A 15,930-nucleotide genomic window follows, 5' to 3' on the forward strand; every position below is an offset into this window, starting at 1 on the left:
TTGTTCAATGCTTCTTGTGAATAGCAAACTCAAATTGTGTGAGTGTTTTTGATAGGGCAGGGCAGCTCTAACCAACATCTCCAATCTCGTCTCATTGATTGGACTCCAGGTTAGCTGACTCCTGACTCCAATTAGCTTTTGGAAAAGTCATTAGTCTAGGGGTTCACATATTTTCCAACCTACACTGTGAATGTTTAAATCATGTATTCAATATAGAGAATAAAATACAATAATTTGTGTGTTATTAGTTTAAGCACACTATGTTTGTCCATTGTTGTGACTTAGATAAAGATCAAATAAAATTTTAGGACCAATTTATGCAGAAATCCAGATAATTCTAAAGGGATCACATACGTTTTCTTGCCACTGTATGTCTTTCATATAATGTTTGTAAGTCATTTCTCCCTGTATCATTTCCAGCAGAGGGAGACCATTGTCTGGGAACCTGTCACCAGCCCTGTCTCGTGGGTCTGGGAAGCGTGGGTCTGAGACACCCTCCATGTCTTCAGCAGCCAGAGGTATGGCTCGATTATCAGCTCCCAAGAAAATTAAAACCTCATAACACTGTTGAATCAGGGACAGGATCAAGAGTCGACGTTCCCGGAAGCCTTCCAAAGCCGTGCACAGCGAGGAAGACATCCTAGCAACCGCCGTAGTAGCCTATCATTATCAACCGAAGAGATGACATACAGGTTTCTTATGAGGCGCTGTGGTCGATGTATTTTGATAACAGGTAGCTGTGGTACTTCAGTCAATAGATGTCCTTTGTTGTGTTCAATAGATACCCCAACAAAGAGTGTCATACCAGAGAGAGAAGTCATTTGTGTGTCCTTAAAGAAAGACCCGAAGTTCGGCGTAGGTGAGTATACCGTTAACAGCATTGAGTCGTGTGTGTGTATATATACATTAAAAGGACATGTTTTAGATTAGCACTACAATGAAAAGTCATTGTTAAAAGGAAATCATTTTATTTGTTCAGGTATGGTGATAGTTGGAGAAGACACAGTGGGGAAGTACGACCTGGGTATCTTCATAGCATCCATCGTGCCCGGAGGACCAGCGGATAAAGATGGCCGCATCAGACCAGGTCGGTGATCAGGCTTTCTCCCCCCAGGCTTCTCCTCACAAAGTTCACACCGGATTATGACGTCTGGTCTGGCTACACAAAACTTGTGAATAAGAGCCTTGCATGCCGGGTTTATAGGCTTTCTAAGCTCTTAAGTGAGCTTTGTCTGTTGACACTCTGGTTAATTAACAAAGACTAGGGGCCTTGTCTAGATACAACCCCCAATCCCTTTTCTTATCCCCTGCTTTTATGATGTTTACAAATCTGAATGAATTGGATAGGGGCTAACGGTTGATTCTGGACCAGGACTAGGTTCACACCAACAACAAGATTAGTCATATTTCAATGAAATAAAAGTGAAAGCTGATATATGAAATGTTATGGTGATGTTCTCCCTCAGGTGGGCGTCTGATCTCTCTGAACCACATCAGTCTGGAGGGCATGACCTTTAGTGAGGCTGCAGAGGTCATGCAGAACAGCCCACGGGAGGTCACACTCATTGTGTCCCAGCCCAAAGGTACTGGATGTGTGTGTGTGTGTCTCTGCTCTGTTCACAGCTGGTTTAGTAATAAACTATATTTTTGAAGTAGGTGTGAAACTTGTTGGCTTTTCAGCTAGACACTAGTTAGACCTCCAAATGCCTAAGCTACTGGAATTTGAATTGTTTGTCCTCTGTAGAACTTCACTACAGTACATACCACCAGAGGATGCTGGTGGAAGGAGCTATAGAAGGACGGGCTGGAATGAAGTAAATGAAACGGTATCAAACACGTCACATGTTTGACTCCGTTCCATTCATTCCATTCCAGCCATTCAAATTAGCCCATCCTCCTATAGCTCCTCCCACCAGCTTCCTCTGATACATACTGTACGTGGCCAGAGGTTTCCATGACTTTCGTTATTAGTTGATAATTCATCTGTATTTTAATTTTTACAGTTTCCCTGACACCCAACAACGTGAAATCTCCGCTATCGAAGAACTACAAGTCCCAGACCACTTTGATGACTGATGTACACTCTGGGGAGGACGACCTGGATGAGATCGTGTCTGTCATGTTGACCCCAAAGACTGGCAGTAGACTGCAACTCCCTGACGTACGCATCCTCAACGCTCAGGTAACCAATGGCTACTGACCATCATCTCCTCCATGTTACAGACAATACTGTACATACCGCACGGGCTTAGATTCAGGAACAGGGAAGCCTTTTGTGTGATCGACGATTGTTTAGATTTTGTACACAAACAAGACGACCAACATTAGCAGTCAACTCTACATATCCATTAAATCTGATGTCCATTAAATCTGATCAAAGAATACGAAAATACAATACAATGCAATACAGCCATTCTTGTGAATTTCACCATTAATCGTTAACTCTTATCCCCTTTACATTTTTCAGGATGGCTGCTCCAGGGCTCCTTCCATGAACTGCTTCAGGGGTGATGAGATCTCTGTGGAGCTAAAGAAGAATCCTGGAGGAGGGTTAGGGATCAGTATCGCTGTGAGTTAACTCACCAACCCTGCTGTTTCACACCTAACTCCCTAGGACAACGCCAGAGTTATAGACAAAGGGTGTATTTCCTGGTAGGCGGGAGAGGGATGGACCTACTGTATTTAAGTCTATGGGGTGTACAGATGAGTTGACCACACCTCTCTGGACAGGAAGTTAGCTGTCCTCTATGTTTCTGGGTAATCCTTCAGACCCCTGGGGCTAATCACCTTGGAGAGGGAGGGCCTGCAGCTTGGAACTTGCCTGCCTACTGGACATTACAGTAACCTACAATAAAGCCCAGGTGTGTGTGTGTGTGTGAGACCCCGACCCGTTACCTAACAGCCTGTGACAGGTCAACCTCAACAGGCTACGTGAGTTACTCACCACTCACAAGGCAGGTGCAAGCTGTTGAGAGAGATACTTAGGAGATCGTTCCTTCTCTTGGTAGAACAAAAGATGTACATGTAGCCACTGCCTACCGACCTGGTACCGACGAACCTGCAGTTTCTACTAGTGGAATCGCCCTGTTCGTCAGTGGCAGACACTTGACTTTGAGCCAATCAGAGAGCCCGAACCTCCACATGGGGGAGCCGACAGGAGTGACAAGAAAAAGGATAAAGGAGGGCACTTTTCCCGGTGTAATCCACCCCCTTCATCAGAATTGTTCTAACTAAAACAGTAAAGCTGCATAATGCATTGTGATGTAATCATAATGTTGCTAGTTACCTAGTTGTGGCCATCTGGCTACTTGGCTTACTACAAATTGTAGCTAGTTAGCAACAACATTAAAATGCAGCTTGCTAGTTAGCTAACATTAGCTATCTGCAGCAGGCACAAGCCGAACTTAGCTTAAGAAATCTACTGCCATTTTGTGGTCTGGAGTATTTTAATGACGCTGATTGGCGGTTGATCTGTGCTATGTGAACAAGGATACTGACTTTTTGTTGGTGTCTTCTCATTATGCCTGGCCGGAATTCGGATGATGTGAAGGGGGACCAGGGATGAGAGCACACCACACCACACGCCTGGTGTGTCTGTTGGCAGACATTCTGTTTTTTTACCTCCTTGGTGTGAGAAACAGAGTGTAAGATCTTGTAACCTGATAAACATTCATTATTCCTTTTAATCATCCCTCTCACTTACAGTAGCAGCCTGAGTGTGGGGACTGTTGATATGAAAAAAAATATGAGGAGTTAACCCTTTATGGTACATTGTCATTAATGTCAATTACATTTTACATTACATTTTAGTCACAAGACACTCTTATCCAGAGCGACTTACAGTTAGTGCATTTATCTTAAGATGGCTAGGTGGGACAACCACATATCACAGCCATTTCCTCAATAAAGTAGTTATCACCAAAGTACGAAAATAAAATACAAAAATTACATTACTGCTTCAGCAATTAGTCAGTCATGCACATTTTATTGATGGCGTATATTGATATACTTACATGTTGTTGGATAATAACCTTGTGTTTCTGGTTTGTCAGGGTGGTGTGACCACAGGCCTGAGTCATGGCGGTATCTTCATCAAAAGCCTAGTCTGTGGAGGGGCTGCTGAGCAAGATGGCCGCATCCAGTCAGGTGCAGTACAATCCTGAACAACCTATATTATGTTACAGTGAAGCACCTGGAATAATAATGACACTAGGAAAGCATTACACTGGATTATTGCTGCACAAATTGAATTTACACTGAACAAAAATATAAACACAACATGTAAAGTGTTGGTCCCCTGTTTCATGAGCGGATATAAAATACATTTTACATATGCACAAAAAGGGTATTTCTCTCCAATTTTGTGCACAAATGTGTTTACATCCCTGTTAGTGAGCATTTCTCCTTTGCCAAAATAATCCATCCACCTGACAGGTGTGGCATATCAAGAAGTTGATTAAACATCATGATCATTAGACAGGTGCACCTTGTGCTGGGGACAATAAAAAGCCACTCTAAAATGTGCAAGTTTTTCTCACAACACAATGCCACAGATGTCTGAAATATTGAGGGAGAGTGCAATTGGTATGCTGACTGCAGGAATGTCCACCAGAGCTGTTGCCAGAGAACTTAATGTTAATTTCTCTACCATAAGCCACCTCCAACGTCGTTTTAGAGAATTTGGCAGTGCGTCCAACCGGCCTCACAACCGCAGACCACATGTATGGCATCGTGTGGGCGAGCGGTTTGCTGATATCAATGTTGTGAACAGAGTGCCCCATGGTGGCGGTGGGGTTATGGTATGGGCAGGCATAAGCTACGGACAAAGAACACAATTGCATTTTATCGATGGCAATTTGAATGCACAGAAATACCGTGGCGAGATCCAGAGACCCATTTTTTGTAAGGTATCATTGACCAACAGATGCATATCTGTATTCCCAGTCATGTGAAATCCATAGATTAGGGCCTAGTTAATTTATTTCAATTGACTGATTTCCTCAAATTAACTATAACTCAGTAAAATCTTTGAAATTGTTGCCTGTTGCGTTTTAGATTTTTGTTCAGTATAGATTAGAGCGAGATGATGAATCGCAAGTGTGTGTGCATGTGTTTGTGCACATCTAACAGGTGACAGACTGCTGGAAGTGGATGGCATCAGCTTCCAAGGGTTCACACATCAGCAGGCTGTGGAATGTCTGGCGAAAACAGGAGAGGTAAAGGAACATGAATATCTCAGCTGCAACCAGGACAGGGCAACACCATCAAAGCTTTGCTTCTACATTGGCCTTCAACTGAACTGTGTATAAAAAAATATAAGAGTCAACACTAACATTTTAACATGTGTTCTGATTATGTGCCATTTTGTCTTATGCAATGTGTATGTATATTGTAACAAAATGGTGATTGTCCAGTTGGTCCAGGCATGCACATACTGTTCCGTGTCTCGACGGCAGCCAGCTTAGTAGAGTTTCCCTCGGAGGCATTCGGAAGGTCTTTGTAAGCCTGAAGTGGCCTTCCCCCACAAACCCATGGTGTGGGCCTTTCTGTCCACAGCGGAAACAGATAATCTCAGGCTGGCGTTGACCTCTCTAAGTGGACCGTCGTAGAGTCCACTGCCGGTGCTCCACCTTGGCTTTGCAGACTACCTCATCTGAGTCACTCTTGGTCTCCACCTCAGTTTCTACCCACAGTGTCCTTGGGATAACACAACTCTTTGGGATCAAGATGTTTTCCACTCTTTCTGCTTCTTCCTGCGGCCTAAGACAGTGTGGCAGGGGCAGCCAGGCAAACATGCTGTGTGATCCTTCCAGAGGAAGGCATGTAGGGCCTGTTCCTTCTGATCAGCAGTGGCAAACTGGGGGTAGCCTTGTCTGGCGTAATAACGAATATCTGTAGAGCTGAGGTCTAGTAGGGCCTGTAGGGCCTGGGAAAAGCTGCACAGCCATTTCCTCTTCAGCCCAACCATTTTGCCACGCAGCTAGCTGAAACTGGGCTAGGTAGGGTTCCCAAAACTCCACTCCCCTGTAGCGGGCCACCTTCAACATCCGGGTGGGCACCTCCATTCCTTGGACCACCAACATCTGGTCCACATCCGTCTCCATGCCACTGTGCAGGACAACGAGGCACCGCACCTTCCTCCAGGTGGCGCTATGGGGTGTGATGAAGCAGAAAACCTCCACTGGCTTGGAGCAGGCTGTCCAGGTATGAGCCCTGCGGTGTAGGATCCGTGGGCAACTTGCCTGTTCCTCCCAGGCCCGGCTCATCCTCCTTCCCCCTCATCCATGTGGGTGGGGTGGGGTGCGGGGGGGGGCCACTTCCCGCTGAGGCTCAGCTCCTTGAGCAGAGTGCTCAGCTTCTCCTCTTCTTCTTGCCCAGTCTTCTTCGCCAGCTGCTTCACTGTGTCACCCATCTTGTCAAGGCTTGGGTGTATAGCAATCCCACTTCTAACACCAATGTAACAAATGCAGGAGGTAGCCCCGACCGGTACTCGAACCCAGGTCCAGCAGCTGTCAAGCCAACATCTTAATTGTTACGCCAAGAGGTTCGAACCTCCTGACGAGCACCCGTTGGTCTCTACAAGGTCAAGACGAATAAGAAGCATTAAGCATTTGTGACAGCCCATCCCAACGGGAGCTTATGTCGAAAAAATCCTAAATGCTTTTTTTTTTTACAGATGACAAAAAAAAATCGTACTCCAAAATGGTATATGATACACTGTGATTGGAAGAAGCATGGGGAAATTATGCTGCTTAGAAACATTTATAAACTTGTTTTCCCACTTAGGAGACAAGTAGGGGAGAATGACTTTGAAAGATTTTGTTGAGTGCTAGAGAGCTCTTCTTTGTTTACACCCATTCAGCATCATTCACACCCACTTAAGCCATAGACCCACACATCTCTTTAAGAATCCACATTTAAATGCATAGCAAGCAGTCAGCATGGTCAATCATGGCTAGCCAGGAAGGATCCTGTCTTTATCCCTGTATAGCTCAATGCTTTCTCCTTGGCTAAACTAGGCTCATAATTGAAACATTTGTATTCATATTTACGGACCACATACACGTTTTGAAATTAAGGCACATGAAAGTTCACCAGCCCCCGTTGGGCTGGCGTGTCACATTGTTTGTCTTCATTTAACCCTTTCCTGTCCTAGGTGGTGACCATGGTTTTGGAGAGGGAGAACATGACCCTGCCCAGGGTGTCTCCGAGCCCAGACACAGGGCGCAGTCTCCTGGGGCGCAGCCTGTCCCCTCGGAGTGCCCACTTGGACATCACCCAGATGAGGAACAACAGCTGCCCTGCCATCATCACCCCCTTCTTCGTCAGGCCCAAGGACTACAGTTTTGTGTCTGACAGTAAGGGAAATATCATTGACAAGGAAGCTTTAGTGTAAGGGGAACACTGGTGCTTCGAGGGATTGACCTCCGAAGCGAGGTTATCATTGTCCGTGAGTTTACACTGGGTGACGTTGCATGATTTCTAATCCGTCCTTTAGAGCAGGGTTTCCAAAACTCAGTCCTGGATCCACCGTCCAAGCCTCCGAGGTGAACTCTGACACACTTCAATCCCCTAACCCCTCCACCCTACAGATAACACTCTGGAGGTGACCTTGAAGAAGAGCCAGAATGCCTTGGGCTTCAGCTTCCTGGTCCCTGAGTTCAACCCCTCAAAAGGAGACTCAAGCAGTAGCCTTGTCCGGATCAAGAAGCTTTTCCCTGGCCAGCCAGCGGAGGAGAGTGGGCAGATCCAGGAGGGAGACGTCATCCTGGCAGTCAATGGAGAACCGCTGAAAGGATTGTCCTACCAGGTAAATATTGACGTAGACCGGTGTGACATAATACGACTGTACAATTGTAGCTACAACTGTGAGTTAGAATACTGTATATGGGGGTGGGGGGGGGGGGTTGTGTTAATCTGAGCATAGGAAGACTGATAATTGTGACAATTTAGTGTGAGAGAGAGAGGGGTTTTGTTTCACTCAATGTGATTGGTTTGTTCAATAGCTCTTTATCACTATTATCTCTGATCATTATCTTGCATTATGACCATTTATCCCCTGATAAAAATATATATGTGTTACATCAAGCCAATTGGGAGACAATAACTTGGTTATTAACATTCAATTGTATTGTGGTGAATCCAAGAGTACTTAGATTCAGTGTACCTCATTAACACACGGATGTGATTAATAAGTGAAGATCTAAGAACATGCAGTATACAAAGCCCTTCTCAGTGGCCAGCTCCTTAGTCCATCTCTGGTCTATCTTTCCCATAATGACTTAATTGCCTGGCTGTAGATGACAGTGAGTGACTGTTCTCTCTATGGCCTGTAGAGGGTGGTAATGCTGCTGAGAGGCTCTCCTCCTGAAGTCCGGTTGTCTCTGTGCCGTCCTGCTCCAGGTAAATACACATCTGGACAGAGCAGACAACATAATCCAATTAAAATGTTTCCGCAATGTTTTGCATTTATAAGAACATTTTTTATCTTTCAATGCAGTTGTTTTTTATCGCAATATCAAATTATTTCTGGGTAACAATGTAGTACCTTACTGTGACTGTTTTAAATTAAAATGGTCAAAAACAAACAAAAATAGATTTTTTGGCAAAAAGCTCGTTCTCAAGCAAGAATTCTTTGTGATTGGTCTAACTTTTACAAAACCCCACCCATGCAAAACAAGCTGACATTTCAGGCAGTCTTTGCAAACAGCTCTTACCTTAAATGGGTAATGTCATCATTTTTAACAATTTCACAGTATTATTCCAAACTCATAGTGTGGGAATATACAGGTAACTGCCAAAATAAAGGAAACACCAACATGAAGTGTCTTAATAGGGCATTAGGCCACCATGAGCCAACACAGCATCAATGCACCTTGGCATAGAATCTAAAAGTGTCTGGAACTCTACTGGAAGGACATGACAACATTCCATAATTTGGTGTTTTGTTGATGGTGTTGGAAAACGCTGTCTCAGGCACTGCTCCAGAATCTCCCATAAGTGTTCAGTTGGGTTTAGATCTGGTGATTAAGACGGCCATAGCATATGGTTTACATCGTTTTCATGCTCATCAAACCATTCAGGGACCACTTGTGCCGTGTGGATGGGGGCATTGTCATCCTATGGGGGCTTAGCCATGGTAGCCAAAATAATGGCAGCACCAGCATTTTTATATACTGAACAAAAATATAAACGCAACATGCAACAATTTCAAGGATTTTACTGAGTTACAGTTCATAAAGGGAAATCAGTATATTGAAATTACATTTTTTAGGCCCAATATTATGTATTTCACATGACTGGGCATCGGCACAGCCATGGGTGGGCCATGGAGGGCATAGGCCCACCCACTTGGGAGCCAGGTCCACCCACAGCCAATCAGAATACGTTTTTTTCCCACAAATGGGCTTATTACAGACAGAAATACTCCCCAGCACCCCCTCAGACGATCCTACAAGTGAAAAATCTGGATGTGGAGGTCCTGGTCTGTGGTTGTGAGGCTGGTTAGGTGTACTGCCAAATTCTCTAAAAATGACGTTGGAGGTGGCTTATGGTAGATGAATGAACATTCAATTATCTGGCAACAGCTCTGTTGGGCATTCCTGCAGTCAGCATGCCAATTGCACGCTCCCTCAAAATTTGAGACATCTGTGGCATTGTGTTGTGTGACAAAACTGCACATTTTAGTGGCCTTTTGTTGTCCCCAGCACAAGGTGCACCTGTGTAATGATCATGCTGTTTAATCAGCTTCTTGATATGCCACACCTGTCAGGTGAATAGAGGATCTTGGCAAAGGAGAAATGCTCACTAACAGGGATATGCATACATTTGTGCATACAATTTGAGAGAAATAAGCTTTTTGTGTTTATGGAACATTGCTGGGATCTTTTATTTCAGCTCATGAAAAATGGGAGTAACGCTTTGCATGTTGTGTTTATATTTCTGTTGAGTATACATGACCCTAAGCATGATGGGATGTTAATTAACTCAGGAACCACACCTGTGTGGAAGCACCTGCTTTCAATAAACTTTGTATTACAAAAAGTAATTGTTTCCATTATGTTGTCAGTTACCTGTATACAGTGCCTTCAGAAAATATTCAGACCCTTTGACTTTTTACACATTTTATTAAGTTACAGCCTTATTCTAAAATGGATTAAACAAAAACAAATCCTCTGCAATCTACCCACAATACCCCATAACGACAAAGCGAAAACAGGTTTTTAGAAATGTTTGCAAATGTATTAAATATAAAAAACATACCTTTTTCATATAAGTATTCAAACCATTTTCTATGAGACTCGAAATTGAGCTCAGGTGTATCCTGTTTCCATTGATTCTGCTTAAGACATTTCTACAACTTGATTGGAGTCCACCTGTGGTAAATTCAATATATTGGACATTATTCTGAAAGGCACACACCTGTCTATATACGGTCCCACAGTTGACAGTGCATGTCAGAGCCAAAACCAAGCCATGAGGTCGAAGGAATTTTCCGTAGAGCTCCGAGACAGGATTGTGTCGAGGCACAGATCTGGGGCAGGGTACCAAAAAATGTTTGCAGCATTGAATATCCCCAAGAACACAGAGGCCTCCATCATTCTTAAATGGAAGAAGTTTGGAACCACCAAGACTCTTCCTAGAGCTGGCCGCCCAGCCAAACTTAGCAAACGGGGGAGAATGACCAAGAACCTGATGGTCACTGACAGAGCTCTAGAGTTCCTCTGTGGAAATGGGAGAACCTTCCAGAAGGACAACCATCTCTGCAGCAATCCACCAATCACGCATTTATGGTAGAGTGGCCAGGCGGAAGCCACTCCTCAGTAAAAGGCACATGACAGACCGCTTGGAGTTTGCCAAAAGGCACCTAAAGGACTCTCAGACCATGAGAAACAAGATTCTCTGGTCTGATGAAACCAAGATAGAACTCTTTGGCCTGAATGTCAAGCGTCACGTCTGGAGGAAACCTCACACTATCACTACGGTGAAGCATGGTAGTTGCAGCCTCATGCTGTGGGGATGTTTTTCAGCGGCAGGGACTGGGATACTAGTCAGGATCGAGGCAAAGATGAACGTCGCAAAGTACAGAGAGATCCTTGACGAAAACCTGCTCCAGACCTCAGACTGGGGCGAAGGTTCACCTTCCAACAGGACAACGACCCTAAGCACACAGCCAAGACAACGCAGGAGTGGCTTCTGGACAAGTCTCTGAATGTCCTTGAGTGGCCCAGCCAAAGCCGGGACTTGAACCCGATCAAACATCTCTGGAGAGACCTGAAAATAGCTGTGCAACAACGCTCCCCATCCAACCTGACAGAGCTTGAGAGGATCTGCAGAGAAGAATGGGAGAAACTCCCCAAATACAGATGTGCCAAGCTTGTAGCGTCATACCCAAGAAGACTCGATGCTGTAATCGCTGCCAAAGGTGCTTCAACAAAGTACTGAGTAAAGGGTCTGAATACTTATGTAAATGTGCTATTTATGTTTTTTATAAATTAGCAAAAAATTCTAAACCTGTTTTTGCTTTTTCATTATGGGGTTTTGGGTGAAGATTGATGGAATAAATTTGGAATAAGGCTGTAACGTAACAAAATGTGGAAAAAGTCAAGGGGTCTGAATACTTTCCGAAGGCATTGTATACTGTAAAACACTGGAAAACCCTGTTTTTGACTGCGCTGCCTCTTTAATAAAGTTGTCTTTTTATTCCTTGGCTATAATATCAAACTGCATGTATTTGTATTTTTCCTTCCCTTTCCTTCCATTTTTATCTCTTCCAAGGAATTCTGCCTCCCATTGAAACATTGCTTAGCACCTGAGTGATGTAACATCACAGTACGTGAGCACCAACAGAAGTTCAGGGTTATACTTCTTGAGAGACTGACAGGAGATCTTCAAAGAGCAGGACAAGTGGAGATCTGTCCAGAGGAAAGAGCAGGACCGGTGGAGACGGTCAGTACCAGCACTGCAAGACATATCTCAAGATGCCTCATAATGTCAGATTCCGTTTAAAGACTGCAAAAATTTGACCTGAATAATTGTGAAATTTGTATTTTCAGCATCACTGCATTCTATGAGTCAGAGGTGTTGCGTGAGTCCGCCGGCAGACAAGAACCAACTGTGTTGAGCAGGAGGAGCTGCTTAGGGCAACTCGTGAAGTGATGAAAATGCTAAATGATGGAAATCTCATTTTATTTAGGTAAGTAGTAGTTAGTTCAAATCAAATCAAATGTTATTTGTCACATGCGCCGAATACAACAGGTGTAGACCTTACAGTGAAATGCTTACTTACAAGCCCTTAACCAACAATGCAGTTTTAAGAAAAAATAAGAAAATAGAAAAATAACAAATCGTTAAAGAGCAACAGTAAAATAACAGTAGTGAGGCTACCTGTGTATATAGGGGGTACCTGTGTATATATACAGTACCAGTCAAAAGTTTGGACACACCTACTCATTCAAGGGTTTTTCTTTATTTTTACTATGTTTTACATTGTAGAATATTAGTGAAGACATCAGAACTATGAAATAACACATATGGAATCATGTAGTAACCAAAAAAGTGTGATTCTTCGAAGTAGACACCCGTTGATGACAGCTTTGCACACTCTTGGCATTCTCTCAACCAGTTTTACCTGGAATGCTTTTCCAACAATCTTGAAGGAGTTCCCACATATGCTGAGCACTTGTTGGCTGCTTTTCCTTCACTCTGCGGTCCAACTCATCCCAAACCATCTCAATTGGGTTGAGGTCAGGTGATTATGGAGGCCAGGTCAACTGATGCTGAACTCCATCACTCTCCTTCTTGGTCAAATAGGCCTTACACAGCCTGGGGGTGTGTCGGGTCATTGTCCTGTTGAAAAACAAATGATAGTCCCACTAAGCGCAAACCAGATGGTGTATCGCTACAGAATGCGGTAGTAGCCATGCTGGTTAAGTGTGCCTTGAACTCGAAATAAATCACTGACAGTGTCACCAGCAGAACACCATCACACCTCCTCCTCCATGTGGGAACTACACATGCAGAGATAATCCATTCACTTACTCTGTGCCTCACAAAGACACGGCGGTTGGAACCAAACATTTCAAATTTGGACTCATCAGACCAAAGGACAGATTTCCATCGGTCTAATGTCCATTACTTGTGTTTCTTGGTCCAAGCAAGTTTCTTATTATTATTGGTGTCTTTTAGTAGTGGGTTCTTTCCAGAAATTCAACCATGAAGGCCTGATTCACACAGTCTCCTCTGGACAGTTGATGTTGAGATGTGCCTGTTACTTGAACTCTGTGAAGCATTTTTTTGAGCTGCAATCTGAGGTGCAGATAACTCTAATGAACTTATCCTCTGCAGCAGAGGTAACTCTGGGTCTTCCTTTCCTGTGGTGGTCCTCATGACAGCCAGTTTCATCATAGCGCTTGATGGTTTTTGCGACTGCACTTGAAGAAACGTTCAAAGTTCTTGAAATGTTCCGCATTGACTGACCTTCATTTCTTAAAGTAATGATGGACTGTCATTTCTCTTTGCTTATTTAAGCTGTTCTTGCCATAATATGGACTTGGTCTTTTGCCAAATAGGGTTATCTTCTGTATACCACCCCTACCTTGTCACAACACAACTGATTGGCTCAAATGCATTTAAATTAACTTTTAAAAAGGCACACCTATTATTTGAAATGTGTTCCAGGTGACTACCTCATGAATCTGGTTGAGAGAATGCCAAGAGCTTGCAAAGCTTGTCATCAAGGCAAAGGGTGGCTACTTTGAGGAATCTCAAATATATATATATTTTTTATTTGTTTAGCACTTTACTTTGGTTACTACATGATTCCATATGTCTTATTTCATAGTTTTGATGTCTTCACTATTATTCTACAATGTAGAAAATAGTAAAGATAAAGAAAAACCCTTGAATGAGTGGGTGTGTCCAACTTTTGACTGGTACTGCATATTCAGATCAAGTCAATGGCCTTTTCTCTTTTCCTAGATTATTTTGAGTACCAGGAGAAGCGAAACCCTTACAGAAAAACCACGTGTAGTTTCATGTTATCATATGTTGCTTTACTTGTTGTCACGTGTTATCACATTAGCTTCCCATAAGATGAAAATGTGTTTTTGGAACACATCATGTGTTAACTTTAAATTAATGTGGTTTTTCCCGTAAGGGAAGATGTGGTTGGACTGGGGCAGTGGAGTTCTACAGTGTTAACCACTGACAACAAGGAGAGCACTATTACACAAGCTCAAGTGGATTGAAGGTCAGGGGAATTTATTAACCATGGTTTTGTGAACTGTATGGTTTTGCCTGATGCGGATTTGGTTTCAGTTCTGTGTCAGTGGCACAGAAAGACAGACAGGATGTAACGCGTACAAAGATAGAAAGGGTACACTGTTGAAGCTCTATGGTCACATAGGGAGGCCTGATAAAGAAACAGTACTTAACCACAGTCCTGCTTTAAATAACACCTCAATGTTCTGTCCTGTACAGTTCAGTATATCCCCCTAATAGTGTTTGTGAGTGGAGATCAGGTGAAGTCCTGTACTTAGGGCAATACATCACATTCATTTAAGGTCAAACAGAACAGAGCTCTTACAGAGTGATCTCAGTCTTTCTCTGCCTGGTAGTACAACTACCAATTCACACGTGCAGTTAAAGTGTACTAGTTAAATGGATCTGAGATTTTAACATATGCACAGGGCTGCAGGACCTATAGTGTTGCTCTCTTATCCTTCTGGACATTTTAACATGATATATTAACAGTATAGAATATAGCCTGTAGGATGATCTCATACAGAAGGCACCACAAATGCAGTGCATAATCAAAGAAAAGGTAAGAAATGTACTTATTATTTAACCCATGAAGGTATTGTCCACTGGGAGGCAGCATAGGACTAAAAAGAATCCCCTTCCATAGTTGCTGTCCCAATATCATCCCTCCTGTGCCTCAAAGCCAGGTTGGTTGGAGAAAGTCTTCCAAATATTTCTCACTAAGAAGTAGTTTTGCCTATACGTGATGGTTAGGGGATACTTGATATCAAATATAGAGTTTTGGTTTGTGATTGATCTTTGCCTCTCTCTTCACAGACGGAGCTACCAAATGTAATCTGGTGCAAAGTGATGACACCCCCGGAAAGCACATGAAAACATCTGTAATAAACTTTACATCTGACTGATGATACATTCATTGTTTAATGAACTCCTACCTCTGTATATTCATAAACCTACTGTAGGATCACACTGATTCTGGCATGGGGCCTTATAGCCACACTACATGATGTGAAGGCTACTCAGTGACATCACCCTAAATTAGTAGCAACTCAACCATGTGGAGGTTTTGCTGTGACACTAGCAGAATGAACACCAGTCAATGGGGCAAGAAATAGTGACATTCGATTCTGTTCTTGTTTCTGAATTCTACAGTCTTAAACTCTTCTGAATATCATCAGTGGTCTTGCCTTTGTGAGTGTGTGTTTTCGTAACTGGAGAACCCCCAAGTTAACCCAACGGGAGGTAAAGTGGCTTGCAAAAGTATTCACCCCCCTTGGAATTTTTCCTATTTTGTTGCCTTACAACCAGGAATTAAAATTGATTTTTGGGGGGTTAGTATCATTTGATTTACACAACATGCCTACCACTTTGAAGATGCAAAATATGTTTTATTGTGAAACAAACCAGAAATTAGACAAAAAAAAACAGAACTTGAGCGTGCATAACTATTCACCCCCCCAAAGTCAATACTTTGTAGAGCCACCTTTTGCAGCAATTACAGCTGCAAGTCTCTTGGGGTATGTCTTTATAAGCTTGGCACATCTAGCCACTGGGATTTTTGCCCATTCTTCAAGGCAATACTACTCCAGCTCCTTCAAGTTGGATTGGTTATGCTGGTGTACAGCAATCTTTAAGTCATGCCACAGATTCTCCATTGGATTGAGGTCT

At 43.2% G+C, this 15,930-nt stretch overlaps 1 protein-coding gene across 3 annotated transcripts in view; it reads left to right on the forward strand.

The window, feature by feature from the left end:
• The window catches only part of LOC106589347 (FERM and PDZ domain-containing protein 2), a 42,756-nt gene extending 27,320 nt beyond the window's left edge, over positions 1–15,436 (forward strand). The window contains exons 15-29 of one of the 3 annotated variants that reach the window (XM_014179193.3): positions 421–518; positions 782–859; positions 980–1,087; positions 1,467–1,583; positions 2,004–2,182; positions 2,468–2,569; positions 4,053–4,146; positions 5,131–5,216; positions 7,157–7,358; positions 7,593–7,810; positions 8,337–8,403; positions 11,779–11,949; positions 12,057–12,196; positions 14,159–14,251; positions 15,079–15,436. In XM_014179193.3, the coding sequence (XP_014034668.1) occupies positions 421–518; positions 782–859; positions 980–1,087; positions 1,467–1,583; positions 2,004–2,182; positions 2,468–2,569; positions 4,053–4,146; positions 5,131–5,216; positions 7,157–7,358; positions 7,593–7,810; positions 8,337–8,403; positions 11,779–11,816 (1,387 nt within the window). In that variant the 3' untranslated portion in view covers positions 11,817–11,949; positions 12,057–12,196; positions 14,159–14,251; positions 15,079–15,436. Of the gene's footprint in view, positions 1–420; positions 519–781; positions 860–979; positions 1,088–1,466; positions 1,584–2,003; positions 2,183–2,467; positions 2,570–4,052; positions 4,147–5,130; positions 5,217–7,156; positions 7,359–7,592; positions 7,811–8,336; positions 8,404–11,778; positions 11,950–12,056; positions 12,197–14,158 lie in introns of all 3 variants that reach the window. The other 2 variants (XM_045710254.2, XM_045710253.2) reach the window with 2 other exon arrangements.
• Positions 15,437–15,930: the final 494 nt, after the last annotated feature.

Source organism: Salmo salar, chromosome 28, assembly GCF_965601325.2.
Source record: "Salmo salar chromosome 28, fSalSal1, whole genome shotgun sequence".
Lineage (NCBI taxonomy): Eukaryota > Metazoa > Chordata > Actinopteri > Salmoniformes > Salmonidae > Salmo > Salmo salar.